Below are 17,644 nucleotides of genomic sequence, written 5' to 3' on the forward strand. Positions count from 1 at the left end.
AGTTGGTTCCTTTGGATGATCCCAGAGAGCAAACAGGGAAAGGAGCCACGGAAAGATGAGACTGTCCAAATGGAAAAGGGATGGGCAGTCAGAAGAAGCGTCCCTCCCTGCTCTGCACTCCTCCATGGCTCCCTGCCCTCGGGACACAGGCCAACGCCTCCATCTGGCTTTGCAGGTGCTTAATCAGCTCAGCCCTCCCCCCACCTACTTTCCCATGCCAGCACCCCCCAGCAGCCATCCCCAAGACGTGCCCGGGCGTTTCCTGCCTCCTTGGCCTTGCCCCTTGTTGCTTCTGCTTAGCATGGCTCTCCCTTGGTTGCCCACACCCACCCCGTCTACCTGGAAGGCTTGTAATCAACCCCAGTCCCAGCTGCACCCCATCCTCTTGAGGAGCCCTTCTCAGGCAGACCCCTTCTTGAAAATAGCAGGCTTACTTCCACCTGTGGTTCATGGTTCCAGCCAACCCAGTGCCACAACATGGCCCTTGGTGATGCCCTCAGGTGACTGTGTTTAGCCACCTGAAGGATTTCCCTGCATCAGTCATTCAGGGCCACAGGAACGCGATGCTCACACAGCAGCTACTCCCTGCCTGGCGCCAGCCCACTGTACAGATCTGTGCATAAACCTGGCCTGTCCCTTCTCTGGAAACAGATCACAGGGTGTCCCCATGAACCCACAGGTGCACCAAGAGGAAGAAGCAGCAACAGGAGGCACCATGGGCATCTGAGCCACCTACTGAGGCACTCGCCTGTGCCCTCTGGACCCATGAACCTTAGCCCATACACACACGCACTTTTCCCTTGGATGATGGATGCAGTGTGGCCGCCCAGTGTCGTGGCTGGGCAGCTCAGACAGCAGTCAGCATGTGATGTGCAGCTCAGGTCAGGATGCCCTTGGTGGACCAGAGTCCAGTATGCAGACTTGCCAGGGACACAGTAAGAAGCCAGGAACTGCTTGCTTGCTTTCTTTTTAAAAAGATTTTATTTATTTATTTGACAGAGAGAGAGAGAGCATGAGCAAGGGGCAGGGGCAGAGTGAGAGGGAGAAGCAGGCTCCCCACTAAGCAGGGAGTCCAAAGCAGGACACGATCCCAGGACCCTGAGATCACGACATGAGCTGAAGGCAGACACTTAACTGACTGAACCCCCCCAGGTGCCTCAGAAGTTGCTTTCTAAATGGAAGATAGTTACTTGCAAAAAGAGACATATCTTTTCTCCCAAACCCTGAATTTCTCACTGTGATTTTCCTGTTATCTCTTTAAGTCACAGAAGCTTTCCAAGATGTTGGGTCTGTTGGGTCACATGCCTTTCATTTGAGTCCCTTCCTAATGTAGGATCTCCTCAAAACTGGCAGTCTTGGGGCACCTGGGTGGCTCAGTCAGTTAAGTGTCTGCCTTCTCTGCCTTTAGCTCAGGTCATGATCCCAGAGTTCTGGGATGAAGTCCTGCATCAGGCTCCCTGCTTGGTGGGAAGCCTGCTTCTCCCTCTCCCACTCCTCCTGCTTGTGCCCTCTCCCTCCTCCCATCACTCTCTGTCAAATAAAAAAAATTTTTTTGAGATTTTGTTTATTTGACACAGAGAGGGAGCAAGAGAGGAAACAAGCAGGAGGAGTGAGAGAGGGAGAAGCAGGCTTCCCACCAAGCAGGGAGCCTGATGTAGGGCTCAATCCCAGGACCCTGGGACCACGACCTGAGCCGAAGGTGGATGCTTAATACTGAGCCACCCAGGCTGCCCCTCAAATAAAATCTTAAAAAACAAACAAACAAAAACCTGGCAGTCTTGTGGGTTTGCGCAGAAATGAGTAGGAGTAGCATGTCAAAATTTGCTACATCTGCCCCCCCCCAAATCTTAAGGGACCTTTTTCCCTAAAGGTGTAGCAGATTGTCTCAGTCCCCCTGCCCCTCAGTAAGCCATGGTCTGGAAGCAGATGATCCCTCTTCCGACATATGGTCACTGAACATGGGTCACCAGGCCTATGTCATTCCCCTCCCTTCACCCCAAAAGGTAGGCGTTTTGTCATCTCATGTCATCACACAAAGAAGGGTGAGTCCAGCACAATAAGACATTTTGAGAGAGAGATGCACCACATGCACATAAGTTTTATCATAGTATCTTATAACTGGTCTGTTTAAGATTTTATTTATTTATTTGACGGAGATCACAAGTAGGCAGAGAGGCGAGGCAGAGAGAGAGGGGGAAGCAGGCTCCCCGCGGAGCAGAGAGCCCGATGTGGGGCTGTCCTGGGATCATGACCTGAGCCGAAGGCAGAGGCTTTAACCCACTGAGCCTCTCAGGTGCCCCAACTGGTATGTTTTTTATTAGTCATTATGATTCATCTCTTTCTGCCTCTTATGTATAAATCGAACTTTATCATACATATGTATGGACAGGAAAGGCACATGGTACATATAGAGCTTGGTGCTACCACAGTTTCAGACATCCACTGGGGGCTTTGGAAAGTCTCCTCCACCCATACAGGAGGACTACTGTTTGGGGACATTCCCTAGACCTATGGGCCCCTAGGATTTACACCAGCATGATAGAGGGCTTGTTGCCCACCCTCTGAAACACACGTGTCTTACTCCTGCATCATCTTGGGTGCTTGCTACCTCTTGTTCACTGTGTCTGTTTTTTTTTTTTTTTTAAGATTTTATTTATTTATTTGACAGACAGAGATCACAACTAGGCAGAGAGGCAGGCAGAGAGAGAGAGGAGGGAAGCAGGCTCCCCACTGAGCTGAGCAGAGAGCCCAATGCGGGGCTCGATCCCAGGACCCTGAGATTATGACCTGAGCCCAAGACAGAGGCTTTAACCCACTAAGCCACCCAGGTGCCCCAACTGTGTCTGTTTAAATAATATAAGTCCCTCAATGAAGTGGAGCAGTGTGATGTCATATAGAAACTCAGATGATCCAGGTACCTCTGAACTCTGTTACAGGACAATGCAGGAGTGCTGACCTCCTTTATGGCAGCGGTTCACGTCCATCGAGAGCCATCATCCAAAGAATTCCTGCAAGGCCTGAGCCTTTTACCTTTGGCCAGTGCCCAACTCCCCCCGATCAATGGCCCGCAGTCTTCCTGGTATAGGGGAAGAGTACCGTCTATACCCGCGGTTGCACTGCAAGGTCTTTCTCAAATGGACCCAGTCTCTGGGTTCATGAGCTTCCGGGTCATGAGCAACCCAAGAGGTGCCGATGATCATCCCACTGACTTTACAGAAGAGGGTGAGGCAGTTGGGAGAGGGGAAATGAGTGACAAGGCTACACAATCAGGAAGCAACAAGATCCGGCCTGGTAGCAGAGTTTCACACACCTACAGCTGTAAGCCTTTTTGCTAAATAGTTCCACACCCAGCCTTGCATTTGCCCCTTGAAATATGTGAGACTCCCAGGAAGGTTTCTTAATATCCTGACTCTGGCCTGCATTGCCAGGCCTCTGCCAGCCTCTTCATTCTCAACACCCATTGCTTCCCCCTTCCTTCTTTGCAGCTGAGCCACCTGCTTTCTTTCTGAGCCTCACCTAAGCCAGGAGTGGTCCCACCTCAGGGCCTTTGCACCTGCTCTTCCTCTGCCTGGAATGCCTTTCCTACATGCCTTTCATGACAAGCTCTTTCTTTGCCTTCTGTTCTCAGCCCCCAGGTCACCTCCTCCAGGAAATCGGCCCTGATCCAGTTCACCCACTCACTTTCACATCACCTGGTCTTCACTCTGCCCAGCACCAGCACCTTTTGTGTGTGTGTGTGTGTGTGTGTGTGTGCATGCTCACATGTTTGATCAGTCTGTCTGTCTGTCTCTCTCTCTCTCTCTCTCTCACTTAGGTGTAAGCTCAACAGAAGCTGGGCCTCATTCTTGTCGGTCCTCTGGAGTCCCCCAGCAGCTGGGATGGTGTCTGGCACAGAGCTCAGCCTCAGTGAATATTTGTGGACTAAAAGCAAGATGTTTCACTGACCACCTATGACCCTCTGTGTCTTTGTCTACCCTTCCTTCTCCTCTTCTTCCAGAAACACTGCTTTAGGCCATGTACATCTCCAGAGGGCACCATTTCCACAGCAACAAGGGTCTTCATAGGGGAGGAAGTGGTGTTTCCATGGAGCGCGACCTATGCAAATACTAGTGATGGCTCTGTTCCCATCTTCCCCCATCTTTCATTCATTTGTTCAATCAGTACTTAGTGAGTACACATTATGTGTCCTATGAGTAGTGTAGACATGGTGGGAATCGTGTCTCTGCCTGTGGGGCAACGTTCACACTTGCAAACATAGAATGTATAAAGATGTCAAAAAGAAACTGTAAGTTACACCGTCTCTCCTCTGCTGCTATTACCTACCCCCACCTTCCTCTTCCTCCTACATGCACTAGTCAGCTCCACAGTCACCAGCAAGACTTTTATTCTTTTCTGGTCCTCTCCTCCCCAGCATGCTGGAGCTGGTGTGTACAGGCTTGCAAAAGCCAATGGTTAAATATTTCAGAATGTTGCATGCCAATTGTTAAATGATGGGTAGCTCCAAGTCTAACGGGGCAGGAGTTTTATACCCCCGAAAAAGGCCCCTGTCACAAGGCATGTTGTGCTGATGCTCTTTTTCTGAGAAGCTGGTTTTCTAGCATATCCCCAGGGAAGAAACTGCTTTGTCAAGGAATAGCCTGTCTTTGATAGAGGCTCACTTTCCATGACCACCCCCACTCCTCCCAGAAGGAACTTCAGCTCCCTGGTGGGTTTCCCCAGAAGTGGAGCCTCTGGGGCCTGGTCTTGTGCTAGGAGTGGGTTGGGGGAAGAGGAAGGGAAAACACTGGGGAATATGGGAATAAGAAGGCAAGCAATTTAAGAAAGAGAAATAAGAAGCAAGAACCCGTGGTGGACAGAGGTCAGAGCAGGGGGTAACCACTGTCCACTGCACAATGTCTTCACAGGTAGTTGGGCCATATCCCCAGTATCTCCACCTGTGGTCGGAAGATGGCCAGGCTTCCCTGAAGAAACTGCTTTCCCAAACTACCCTGAAACAGCGTGGGGGTGGGTACCCCCCAGGTGGGGCTCAGAAGGAAAGGGGGGCTGGGGAGCTGGACCAGTGGGACCGGCATATTTCTAAGTGCTGGGCATCAGGGAGCCTGGACTCCTGGGTCCGGGGAAGTTGAGGAGACACGGATTTCCCATCCAGTGAGACTCAGAGGGTGGCCCAGACCTCCTCCATCAAGGCTCTCCCTCCCACCCTTTCCTGGCAAGATATAAAAGGGCAGGGTACCCAGAAGCAAGAGCAGGAGCGAGAGTTCCAGCCTCCCTGACCATGAGCCCTGCCTTGCAGCTGGCTGTCCTGGGCACGGCCCTCATGCTGCCCCGTGAGTGGGGACCCCGACCTGGGAGGGCCTTTTCCTGGAGGATGGGCTCAGATGGATTTCTCTTCCCATCTCAGGAGTGCAGGCCCTGATCTGTCAATGGGGGACGCATGAGTCTGTGAGGAGCATATCGGAACTGCCCCTTAAGTGGACATCTGGCAAGCAGTTATGTGAGGATGGCTGGGGTTGCCAGGACACGCTGATCCTCATCAAGAACGGTGAGCAGGGCCCTGTGGGCCCCAGGCCTGACTCCTACCCTCTCCCAGTAGAGGCATCCTTCCCTGCCCAATCCTACTGTACTCTGTGTAGGGACTCGGAAGACCTGCCCCCCTCAGCCAAGAAGCTGTCTCCTCCTCAGCAGGAATAGCCCCGGGAGTGCCGACTCACCTTTCCAGCCCTTCACCCCAGACCACTTTGCAGACCCTCCTGCTAGGCCTCTGGAGTTCCGATCCCTGCCCCTCCTCCCTCAGATTCAGAAACCCAGCCCCCCACTCCCCCCATCTCTCCTCCCTTAGACCTAGGAGTCGAAATACCCAGCCGCCTCCTCCCAGGACCTGGACCCAGGAGTCCAGGTCCCCAGCCCCCTCCTCCCTCAGATGCAGGAGTCCAGAGCCTGATTCTCTTTTGGTGCAGGACCCCAAGTGAATGTGGTGATCTCCAAGGGCTGCACCCCAGCAACAGATCAGGATGTCCTCATCAGGGAGCACAATGCAGGCCCTGGCCTCTCTATCCTCTCTTACACCCATGTGTGCCGGGAGAAAGACAACTGCAACAGCCTGTCCACCAGCCTCCCACTCTGGGCCCTGCCGTCCACCACAGGTGCGGGGTGGGAGGAGCTGGGGGAGAGAAGGGGCCGGCAGGCACAGGGGAGCAGCGGGGCTGAGGAGTGACGTGAACACAGAGGCAGCTTCCACTTAGATTCCTCTGCCCTCCCAACTCCCTGTCCACTCTGTCTGGGGCTCTCTCCCTCACCACCCCTTCTTCTATCGGTGCTGGAGCAGGAAACCACACTGATTTCCTGGTGTTCAACTACTAGCTTAGACGCAGGCATGGCCCTAACCCAGGGTGTGCTCCTTTCTCCTCCTCCTCCTCCTCTTCCTCCTCTTCCTCCTTTTTCTTCTTCTTCTATTTAGAATTCAATTCATTCATGTTTTATTTAGGGTTTTGGCAGCTCCTCTTCCAAAGTGAAATTAGCCTGTTAACTTAAAAATTTTTTTTTTATTTGCGTCTAGTTGATACACAATGTGACGTTAGTTTCACGTGTGCAGAAGTGATTGGACAACTCTCTGTGTTGTGCTGTGCTCACCACCAGTGTAGCTCCCATATGTCCACACAACCCTGTTACAGTATCATTGACTGTACTGTCCTTGTCTGGTACCCCAAATCAGGTTTGGGGCAACATTTGCGCTTCTCTACTCTTTGGAATAGTTTGTGAACACGAGGGTCTAGAGTTCTTGGACTGTTTCATGGGACCTGTGGGTGAATCCACTGGTTCCTCCTGGGGCACCTCTCCCCCACTGCACCCCATCCTGTCTCCAGGCTCAGGTGTCCCTCAGGGCTTCTCCTATTCCTTGCCCCACCCCTTGCTCTCTCCCTTGCCACCTGTCCCTGATTCCCTGGTGTGCCTGCAAGGGAGGGGCCAAGGAGGGCACATCTGTAGGAGACCGGGGAGGTTGTCTCTTGGGATCAGCAAAGCAGGGGGCGGGGGGTGGTGGAGACCAGGCCCCCATCCAAATCCAGAGCCGTTGCCTCACCTCCGCAGACCCAGGCTCCCTGCGGTGTCCAGTCTGCTTGTCTACAGAAGACTGTGAGTCTGCCACAGAGCTGATGTGCCCGGCCGGGAGCACACGTTGCTACCAGGGGGAAATCCAGCTCAGGGGAGGTGAGCCAGGACAGGATGGTCCCCGTGGGCCATGGGAAGTGGGGTGCTGAAGTGGTGGGAGGAGGGGTCTGAGGACCAAGATCTGGGGCCTGAGGAGGGTGGCCCCCCCGGGGGGGGGTGAGGTGGTTCCAGCAGCGTCTCCCTCCCTCCCTTCCACACCGCCCCCCCTGTCCACAGGGAATATCTCCAGCATTCTGAGAGTCCAAGGATGCACAGCCCAAGCAGGCTGCAACCTGCTCAATGGGACTCAGAAAATCGGGCCCATCGAAATGAGTGAGGACTGCAGCCCTAGAGTATCAATGAACAGTGAGTATCTAGTAGCAGTGAGTATCAGCGCACTAGAAGCACCTGGGGTTGGGGGGGGTGTGCTAGGAGGAGCCTTGAGGAATCTGAATGTTTATTAAGGTCAGATCTGTGGGCCTTTGGCAGCAGAGATTAAGGACTAGGAATTTCATGCTGAGAGGGATGGGGAACCTTCTAGAGGCTTCCAAGCAGAGGAGAGACCTGAATGGACTTACCCTCTTACAAGGATTCCCCCTTGGCTGCTGGGGGCGGGGGCGGGAAATCAGGGGAAGCAGGTTGAGTGCCAGCACCTCTGCCCTGGGGGAAGCAGTGGAGACGGTGGGAAGCCTGCAAAGTCCTGGCGGTGTTTTGCAGATGAAGCCACAGGATTTCCTGATGGGTGCAAACTGAGGCAAAGGCGATTGTCCGGAGTTCCAGCAATAGTTTTCTTGGGCAGCTGCAAGACAGGAGGGGCCGTTGAGCAAGACATGCAAAGGGCGGTTGTGTCATCTGCAGAGCAGGGGTGCAGGAGGGTAGATGAGCAGGCCTCCCTCCCGGGGCCTTTGGTGAAGGTCGCACATTTTGTAGTAGCTGAGGATGGTCAGCACCCGCCCCAGGGAGCGGGAACACCTGTATTCCGAGCTCAACTCTGCCAGTCACCAGGGCTAGGATGTGGGGCAAGCTCCTGCACAAGCCCTCTGCCTCTGTTTCCCAACTTGACGTTGGGGTGATGATTAAGCCACCTATGCTGGAGGCTGCTGTGAGGAAATGAGGTAACCTGGGTGAGGGGAGTCCCCTGGGAGGCCTACATGAGCTAGTCCATGGAAAGCAGCCACCACAGCCTGGCACATAGTAGATGCTCAGTGCGCACTAGGCGTTTGTGTATTTTGGTCAGGAACATAGGGTTTCTCAGTTCAAAGAAATAAATGGTGGGGGCGCCTGGCTGGTGCAGTGGGTTGAACGTCCAGCTGTTGGCTTTGGCTTGGGTCGTGATCTCAGGGTTGTGGGATCCAGTCCCACGTCAGGCTCTACACTCAGCTGTGGAGTCTGCTTGGGTTCCTGTCTCTTCCTCTCTCTCTGCCCCTCCCCCTCCTCTCTCTCAAATAAATAAATGCATATATATACACACACATATATATATGTTTAGGGTTGATATATATTTTATAGATTTTTATATTTATATAACATTATATAAATATATAACTATATGATATCATTAATATAATATAATTAATTATATTGATCAATATATTAATTAATAATATAATTATATAATATAAACAATATATTTATATAATATAATTATATTATATTATATAATTATGTGTTATATAATTATATGTTATATAATATATAATTAATATAATATATAATATATATTTATATAATATTATTATATATTTATATAATTTTAATAATATTATGTATTTATATGATATTAATATAAATATATTTATATAGATTTATAGATCTATATATTTTTTAGGTATATATCTATATATAGATACATATATTGATATATATCTCTATAGATATCCATATATAGTGGCAGACTGACTACCTCTTCCAGATGAGGGCCATGAGCACCAGAGAGGGCAAGTAGAGTTTGACTTAGGCCAAAGAAGAGCCATTGTGCCTGTCATACCCAAAGGAAGGAGGGGCCTTCCTCAAGGACCCTTGGGCAAGGCTCCTGTAAGTGTTCAGACAAAAACGGGGTAAAGAATGGGGATGGGACCCCGACTTCCAAGGTCCCTTCTAATCTGAGATTGAGGGACTCTGTGGCCAGGTGAGCTGGAGAGTAACCCAAGAATGTAGCCACCTTCCCAAGCATGGGAACCAGAGGGATGGACATGGCTGACTCCCTGGCTTACACAGACCCTTACACACCAACTTCTTCTCCTTAGGTTTTCTGAGCTGTCAACGGGGGGTCACACTGTACAGCGATCAAACCATGTCTCAGATACCCCGCAAGTGGAACACAGATCACTATGAGTTCTGTAACGCTGGGGAGGTGTGTCAGGAGACCCTTCTGCTCGTTGATGTAGGTACGTGGGTACCCCTGCATTCAGGGTCCCGAGTGACCCCACCTGGTTCCTGTCCCCTGAATTTCCTGCCAGTTTCCCCTGATGCCTCAGATTCTAAGTTCAGGACTTCCTCCTTCTGTTTGCCCTCCTTGGTTTGCCCTTCTGGAAACAGGTGAAATGACAGCAGTGCTAGCACCTACCTTGCTGGGTGGTTGTTGTAGTCTGTGCGAGGGAGGGCCAAGAACAGAGCTGGCACAGAGTATAAGCCCACTGAGCTCCTGCCATGTGCCAGGCACTATTTTAGGCACTGTGGACGCCTTGCATCTTCCTTCCTCTGGCTTTACACACCAGTGGGGAAACAAACAAGCAAGCAAGCAAACAAACAGAGTAAGATGTGGATGTGAAGCTGAGAGCAGCCCTGCCAGGGAAAGGAGGTAGGGAGAATTAGAAGGTTCCCATTTGAAAGTGGGTACTCCAGGGAGGCTGTCCTGATCAAGTGTTGCATTTGCAGAAGAACTGATTAATGGCAGAGCTGACTCCCGCCCCAGCCTTCCCCCTACCCTCAGTGTGCCCTGTGATCTAGAAACCAGGCACCTGCACTCACTCTCCACCTGCCTGCTGAGCATCGGGGGGTTCCGTCTCCTGCCTCTGATCATCAGAGCCCCACTCCCCCAGCTCAGCTTTTGCTGTCTTGCCCCCCGACCCACAGGACAAAAATCAATCATAGTGGGAAGCAAAGGCTGCAGCAGCAAGGCGAAGACGCAGGATGCCCTGACCATCACCGTACACTCGGGGCCCCCTGGAGTGCTGGTGGCCTCCTATGCCCATTTCTGCTCCTCCAACAGGTGCAACAGGGCCAGCAATACCGACGTCCTGTTAAAGTCTCTCCCTCTTCTGGGTATGGAGGCCCAGTGGGTTGGGTGGGACCGGGGACACCAAGAGATGGGGAGACACAGAGACTTTGGGGACCGAGGAGGGTGGCTCCTGCTAGGAGCAGAGCTGTGCACCCCAGCCTTCCCTCTACTTTTCAGCTGCTCCTGCCCCAGGAAACTTGCAGTGTCCTGTCTGTGTGAGTCTCTTTGGATCCTGCCCAGAAAACCCAGAACATATTACGTGCCCCACTGGCACCACTCATTGTTACAGTGGTTACATTAAGATCCAGGAAGGTGAGTGCTGATGGCCGGGTCCCAAGAGTGCAGGGTTGGGGGCCTGGATTCACTGGTTCTGAGGTGGGAGCATACTTGAGGCCCTGACTCAAGGGTTTGAGGGTGGGGTGGCTTGGGGACTCAGATTTCTAGGTGTCTGAGGGAGGAGAGGACTAAACACAGTCTCCCAGTCTGAGGGGGTTGGGGGATTGGGGGTTCCTGGGTCTTGGGGCTTTAGGCATGCTGTCCTTTGAAACCTCTCTGACTCACTCTCTAGGTGGGGTCTACTCCAACTTGTATATTCAGGGCTGTGTGACCCAAGCTTCCAGCTCCTTGCTGAACCATAAACGGAAAATCGGGGTCTTCTCGGTGACTGAAAACTCTGAGGAAGAGCCGGTGACTGAGAATAAGAACCTTGTTCTCCAAGCTGGAGCGGCCCCTGTGCCCTTACTGGCTTGGGTGGTGGGGCTTGGGCTATCCCTAGCCCTCTGGTGTGAAATACCTCACTGCTGACCCCATTTCCCTATGATTCTTAGCTCCTTGCTGATGCCCTACCCAGCCTTTCTTCTGACCTCATAATCCAAACAGCTTTGGCCACTAAATTATTTCCTTGCCCTCTCTGAGAATCATCATCTGCAGGCACAGCCATATACTTCAATGTCCTGATAACAACATACAGAAGCAGCTGGGGAAAGCTGAACTTGACCTCTGGGAGAGATCAGGAGTGGCCACATGTGTCTGATAATAAAGACATCGTCCTTTCCCTGGATGCTGGGGTTTCTCTGTGTGCAGGGGAGGGCAGGACACACTCAGATCTGTTGCAGGGAGAGGAGGAACCTCTCAGGACAAAGAGTCCATCTCATTGTTCTGGTGCATGTCCCCATTCCAGCTTAGAGGTAGCAGAGCCTTCAGGATGCTTGGGCCAGAGGTATGTGGATACCATGACCTGATGTGGTGGTGTACCACTGATGAGGTTTTCCTCTTAGCTAGCAGGGCCCCAGTACAAAAGGGGACTCATCCTACCTGAGAAACTTGACATAGAAGGTTTGCAGTTTCCTGAGGCTGATCTCCTTGGGTCTCTGTGATCATCCAAGGTCTGAGAAGGGAGAGGAAAAGTCCTCACCATTACTAGAATCTGTAGGGGGAAAGGTGTGTGGGGAGGTTTTCAGAGGGCTGCCTGCTACATGCTCTGATCCCAGGCTGAGAAAGCCACCCAGCCCATACCATAAGGAGGGAGCTGGGGAGCGAGCACCCCAGTCTTACTCAATGTCCTTCTTCTGGTCTCCTGTTGGGGTTCCTCTTGACTTGACTTGAACCCAGCTGGAGGGCAGGCATCATGGTGCAGCCCCATAGATCTGCCGCCCACAGGGGGGAACAGGGGGAGAAGGAAGTCCAGTGCCCAGCCCAATCTACCCTCTTCCTCCTCACATCCACCCATTCCCCTTGTCCAGATGAAAACTGGAGTCCTCAGTATAAAGGACACACAATTCCCATCTGTTACTTAATCACAGCAACATGGTGTGCTGACGACAGTGAGTCAGAGGCTCAAGGCAGTAGACAGCTAGTTCTTGATATGCACTGTGAGAGGAAGATGGGGACAGGAAATAATGTAAAAACCAAGCTGCAAAGTTCCTCGTGTGGAAGGGTGCTCCTTTCTCCACCCATTCCATATTGGCTTACTACCTGCCAACACCTAGTTTAAGAAAATTGTCATGGGACAGACACCTCCTAGGAGGTGTGGGTATTTGATGATATTTATTGAGTGTCTGCTGTTTTCCATGGAGCAGGGCCACTGGCCTTGGAAATATGAAGATGTACCCCTCACATGTCACCTGGCTTCCAAACATAGTCCTCCCTGACCCAGTGACCCAACCCCCCTTCGGCGGTCACGTTCCATCTGGCCATCAGCAGAATGCCCCTCCTCCTCAACGTGTGGAGAAGCACAAAATGTCTGGGCTGTAGGCATGGCTTCCAGTTGATTGGAGCTGCAAGGGGTTCCTCACCTACCCCAATCCCAAGAAGCAAGAATTCTTTAAGTGGGCTCTCGGTGAGAGTATGCAGTTGTGGGAGTGGCTCTCCCTTATTCACCTCTTGTCTCATGGACCTCCTGCATTCTGGCTGTGGGGGATGTGACACTGCTGGTCTGAGATGTACATTCCTGATGGATGCCAGGGTACTGTCTCTCACTGGTGCCCTCGTAAGCCTTCAAGGGCCATTCCATGACTCCAATAAGCCAACTGTCTCTGTGTCGTGGAGCACCTGGGAAGATCACTAAGCTCCATGGCTATGAGTTAATGACCTCACCACCTCATGGGATATCATGGCACTAGAAAAGACATTTTCTGAGTTTCCAAATGGCAGTGTTGACAGAAGCATTGGGTATACAAGGAGGGTGAATGGGAACCCATAGTATGTGTCTAACCCTGTGAGACTAAAGCTCAGTCCTGTCCATGACAGGACTATAGAACGCTATAGAATGGCACCATGATGGGATTAGCACTGGCCTCTGCCTCTGTTGGTTTGGGCACCAAGTACAGTCAATGGCCAGGTTGGCCTTGTGGAGAGTTAGCCTATTTGTTGTAAACACTTTGAGCTTCCACACCTGCTATAGGGCTATAGAATGGCACCATGATGGGATTAGCATTGGCCTCTGCCTCTTTTGGTTTGGGCACCAAGTACAGTCAACGGCCAGGTTGGCCTTGCGGAGAGTTAGCCTATTTGTTGTAAACACTTTGAGCTTCCACACCTGCTCACATGGCCATTCCTCAGTGCCTGCGTTCTGGTGGGCATGAGTGGGGGCCACAAACATCTTCACGTTCTGTGCCTAACCCCTGAGGACCAGCCACACCCTCCCTGTCTTCATTTTATACTTTCATTCTTTTCTTTTTTTTTCTTTCTACTTTTATTCTTTCCAAGTCCTTGATCAGGTGGCTCATATGGGGTACATATGCATAAGGGGACCTAAGGATATCTCTCTTTTCCGCAAGGTGGTCCTCTGAAGTTTCTTTTTTTTTTTTTTTTAAGATTTTATTTATTTATTTGAGAGAGAGACAGTGAGAGAGAGCATGAGCGAGGAGAAGGTCAGAGAGCGAAGCAGACTCCCCATGGAGCTGGGAGCCCGATGTGGGACTCGATCCCGGGACTCCGGGACCATGACCTGAGCCAAAGGCAGTTGTCCAACCAACTGAGCCACCCAGGCGTCCCAGAAGTTTCATCACCTGAAGGATTTCCCTGCATTGCTTTTTCAGGGCCACATGGGTGCAGTCCTAACCAGCATCTGCCTGCTGCCTGGTGCCAGCCCATCATACTGATCAGTCCATACACCTGGCCTGTTGTTTCCTTTCTCTGTAAACAGATCACAGGGAAGCCCATAGGTGTAGGTGGAGAGAGATGCACCAGGAGCAGGTGCCATGGGCATCCCAGCCATCTGCTGAGGCATACCCCTGTCTCTTCTACCCTTGCTTGAATCTAACCCCATACATTTCTTTTCTGTGGATGGTGGCTGCTGTTGTGCTTGCCCAGTGTCATGGTTTGCTAGTTTGCACCCAGTATGTGATGTGCAGTTCGGGACACAACGTCCTTGGTGTTTCTGGCCAGGTGATTTTGTCAGTTTGGCCTTCTACAACAAAATACCAGGGCTTATCAGTAAGTGAAGTTTATTTCTTACAGTTTTGGAGGCTGGTAGTCCAAGATCAGGATGCTGTCTTGTGGACTGCAGACAGCAGACTTCTCACTGTGCCTTCACATGGCCAAAGGAAAGGTAAGCAGCTCTGGCTGCTTCCTATAAGGGGGCTCTAATGGTTCATTTTTATCTTCAGAGATGACCACATAGCTAGTAAAACGTTATTTCTGGGTGCTTCTGTGAGGCTGTTTCCAGAAGAGAATAGCATTTGAATTGGTACACTGGGCAAAGATGGCCTGTACCAATCCAGTAGGCCTCTTCCAACCCTTTGAGGGCCTAAATAGAACAAAAAGGTGGAGGAAGGAGGGACTTGCCCTCTGCTTGAGCTGGATCATCTGTCTTCTCCTGCCCTTGGACATCAGCCCTCCCGTTCTCTGGACTTCAGATTTGAACTGGGATTTATGTCACTGGCTCCCTGGTTCTTAGGCCTGAAGAATGATACCACCTTGGGATGCATGGATGGTTCCACTGGTTAAGCATCTGGCCTTGATTTCACCTCAGGGCATGATCTCAGGGTTGTGAGTTGAGCCCCATATCAGGCTCCATGCTCAGCATGGAGCCTGCTTGAGATTCTCTCTCTCTCTCTCTCCTTCTCCCTCTGCCCCTCCACCCCATTCACTCACATACTCTATAAAGAAAGAAAGAAAGAAAGAGAGAGAGAGAGAGAGAAAGAAAGAAAAAGAAAAGAAAAGAATGACATCACCTGCCTCCCTGGGTCCCCAGCTTGCAGACAGCAGATCATGGGAGTTCTTAGCCTCCATAATCGCATGAACCAATTCCTCATCATAAATCTCTCTATGTATATCAATATACATCCTATTGGTCCTGTCTTTTTGGAGAACCCTGACTACCACAGGCACTAATCCCATTCACGAGAACTCCACCCTATGACCTAATTACCTCCCAAAGTCCAAGCATTAAACACCATCACACTGGGATTAGGGCTTCAACATACAAATTGTGGGGTGGGACACACATTTAATCCAGTGCACCTGGCATCCAGATTCGACCCAGGCCCAGTGACAAGCCAGAATACCCTTTCCAAATCAATATCTGCACAGGGAGATGGATTTTCTCTAAAACCTGAAGTTCTGCACAGTGATTCTCCTATTGGAGATTGTAAGATACTGCATAAAAAGTATTCTGGGTTTTAAACAGATGCTCTCAGTGTCATTAATTCCTAAATATAATCACCTAGGAGTTATTTTAGAAGATTTTGATATTTCCAACTGGAAGACTTTGGTGGGAGAAGGCTAGGGTTAATTTCTAGCATAATTCTTTTGGGGTTTTAATGGTTTGTCCTTTTTATGTTATGGCTATTTCCTCTATGGCCTATCATTTGCTGCCCTGACATTTTGACATTCAATTTTGATATTCAAATGTATCTGCACTTAAAAAACATGCAATTCTCCTTCTTTTAGCGCCAGCATGAGGATTAGTCAAGTCTGATTTCCCCTTACAGGAAGTAAGGTTTTTGCACAATTTTATTTATGAAACCAGTTATAAGATTTTAAAATTGAATTCAAGTAAATTATCCCTTGCCAAAAAAAAAAAAAAAAAATCAACTGTGGGCTACTCCAGAAGACAAAGAAATTGGAATTTAGATTTTACTTATTTGCAGAGACTTGGGCCAGATTATGTTCATTTGCTTTCTAAACTATTGCTAAATTATTCATGTTGGGTCTAAAGTCAATTTCAATCAACAAAGAACCAACTTTTTTTTTTCTTTAAGATTTTGTTTGTTTATTTGACAGATGGAGATCACAAGTAGGCAGAGAGGCAGGCAGAGAGAGAGAGAGGAGGAAGCAGGCCCCCTGCTGAGCAGAGAGCCCGATGCTGGGCTCAATCCCAGGACCCTGGGATCATGACCTGAGCTGAAGGCAGAGGCTTTAACCCACTGAGCCACCCAGGTGCCCCAAGAACCAGCTTTTAAAGCTGTTTAAATTCTGTGGGCATGAGTTGCAAAAGTGAGGGTGAGGGAGACAATTTTTCTTAACCCCTTTCTTGTCTCAAGTGAGGGAGAAAGAGAGGAAAAGGGAGAAAGAAAAATGAAATATAGGAGCAAAAGAAACTTACAGAATGGAGAAGGAGAAACAAAGAGTAGGAAGAGATGGAGTGAAGTTCAGATTTATAGTATCTGAGGATTGGCCTCTGTCCTCTGGACACTGACCTCTAATCTGATCACAAGCTCCCGCCCCACCCAAGCCCACATTCTGACCATGAATATCTTCTCATAATCTGTTCCTGACTCTGACCAGGCTGAGCCCTGACCCTGACCCTAAACCTTCACTGTTATTTTTTCTGTAGACTTGAACTTCATAGAAACTAAGATGGCCACTTCTCCAAGAGATTCCCTAAGATGGTGCTTCTCAGGGTAATGGTGGCTGAGGTAGCCTTGTGCCCTGCCAGCCTTCCACTCCCCCATCTGTGTTGGCTGTGTCCCCATCTTACACATCCTCTGAAGCCACTCATTGGAAAAAAAAAAATCACTTCATTGGTTTTGCATTCCTTGTTCTGCCTGTTCTCTTCTCAGACAAGCATCTTCCATTGTCTGGAAGCCTATTTGTTAGCCTATAGGAGCCTAACATTTCTTCCTTCCACTCACCTATCTGTCTCTCTATTTTCACCTTCTGCTAAAGTTGCTTTTACCAAGGTCATCACATCCTGCCAGGTGCTCCTCAGGCTAGTTTTGTAGCATTTGACAGGACACACCACTTCTTTCCTGCAGTCACCCCTGAAAGGGTAAATACAAATCGAGAAAGAAAGAAAAATGAGTTTTCTCTGGAGCAAAAAGAGAGAGAGAGACCCCTGCCCTCCTTTCAGAAATATTTTCTTTAGGAAATACGTAGTTGTAAGTAAATGCTTTCTCTGTCCCTTCAAGATGTATGTACATCTTGAAAACATCCAAATAGGACTCTTGCTCCCTTTACAACTCAGGGATGTTTTTCTCAAGGACATGGAACCCTTCTCTTTGAAACAGAATCAGCAAGAAAGATAGTACCCCCAGATTATCTCCCAGTTTCTGGGCAAGGATAGGAGCCTAACTGAGGTGGGGTACCTCATCCCAACTTTGCAGAACTATCTCCAGTCATAAAGATATGAGAAGTTGAGGGGCATGTGGCTCAGTTGGTTAAGCATCTTACTTTGGCTCAGGTCATAATCTCAGAAACCTAGGATCAGGTCATTATCTCAGGATTGTGGGATTAAGCTCTGCATCAGCTCTCTGCTTAGTGGGAAGACTGCATCTTCCTCTTCCTCTACCCCTCCCCCTGCTCATGTTCCCTCCCTCTCGAAAGGTCTTTAAA

At 50.1% G+C, this 17,644-nt stretch overlaps 1 protein-coding gene across 1 annotated transcript; it reads left to right on the forward strand.

Moving 5' to 3' along the window:
• Positions 1-5,091: 5,091 nt before the first annotated feature.
• On the forward strand, positions 5,092-11,426 carry CD177 (CD177 molecule). Its single transcript, XM_004767714.1, has 9 exons — positions 5,092-5,327; positions 5,402-5,542; positions 5,958-6,143; positions 7,087-7,206; positions 7,384-7,512; positions 9,393-9,533; positions 10,222-10,410; positions 10,544-10,678; positions 10,935-11,426. Exons 1-9 carry the CDS (start codon positions 5,276-5,278, stop codon positions 11,168-11,170), a joined length of 1,329 nt encoding a protein of 442 aa, XP_004767771.1. The 5' UTR covers positions 5,092-5,275; the 3' UTR covers positions 11,171-11,426.
• The last annotated feature ends 6,218 nt before the right edge of the window (positions 11,427-17,644 follow it).

This window comes from Mustela putorius, unplaced genomic scaffold (assembly GCF_011764305.1).
Source record: "Mustela putorius furo isolate JIRA1106 unplaced genomic scaffold, ASM1176430v1.1 tig00000196_pilon_pilon_pilon, whole genome shotgun sequence".
Classification (NCBI taxonomy): Eukaryota; Metazoa; Chordata; class Mammalia; order Carnivora; family Mustelidae; genus Mustela; species Mustela putorius.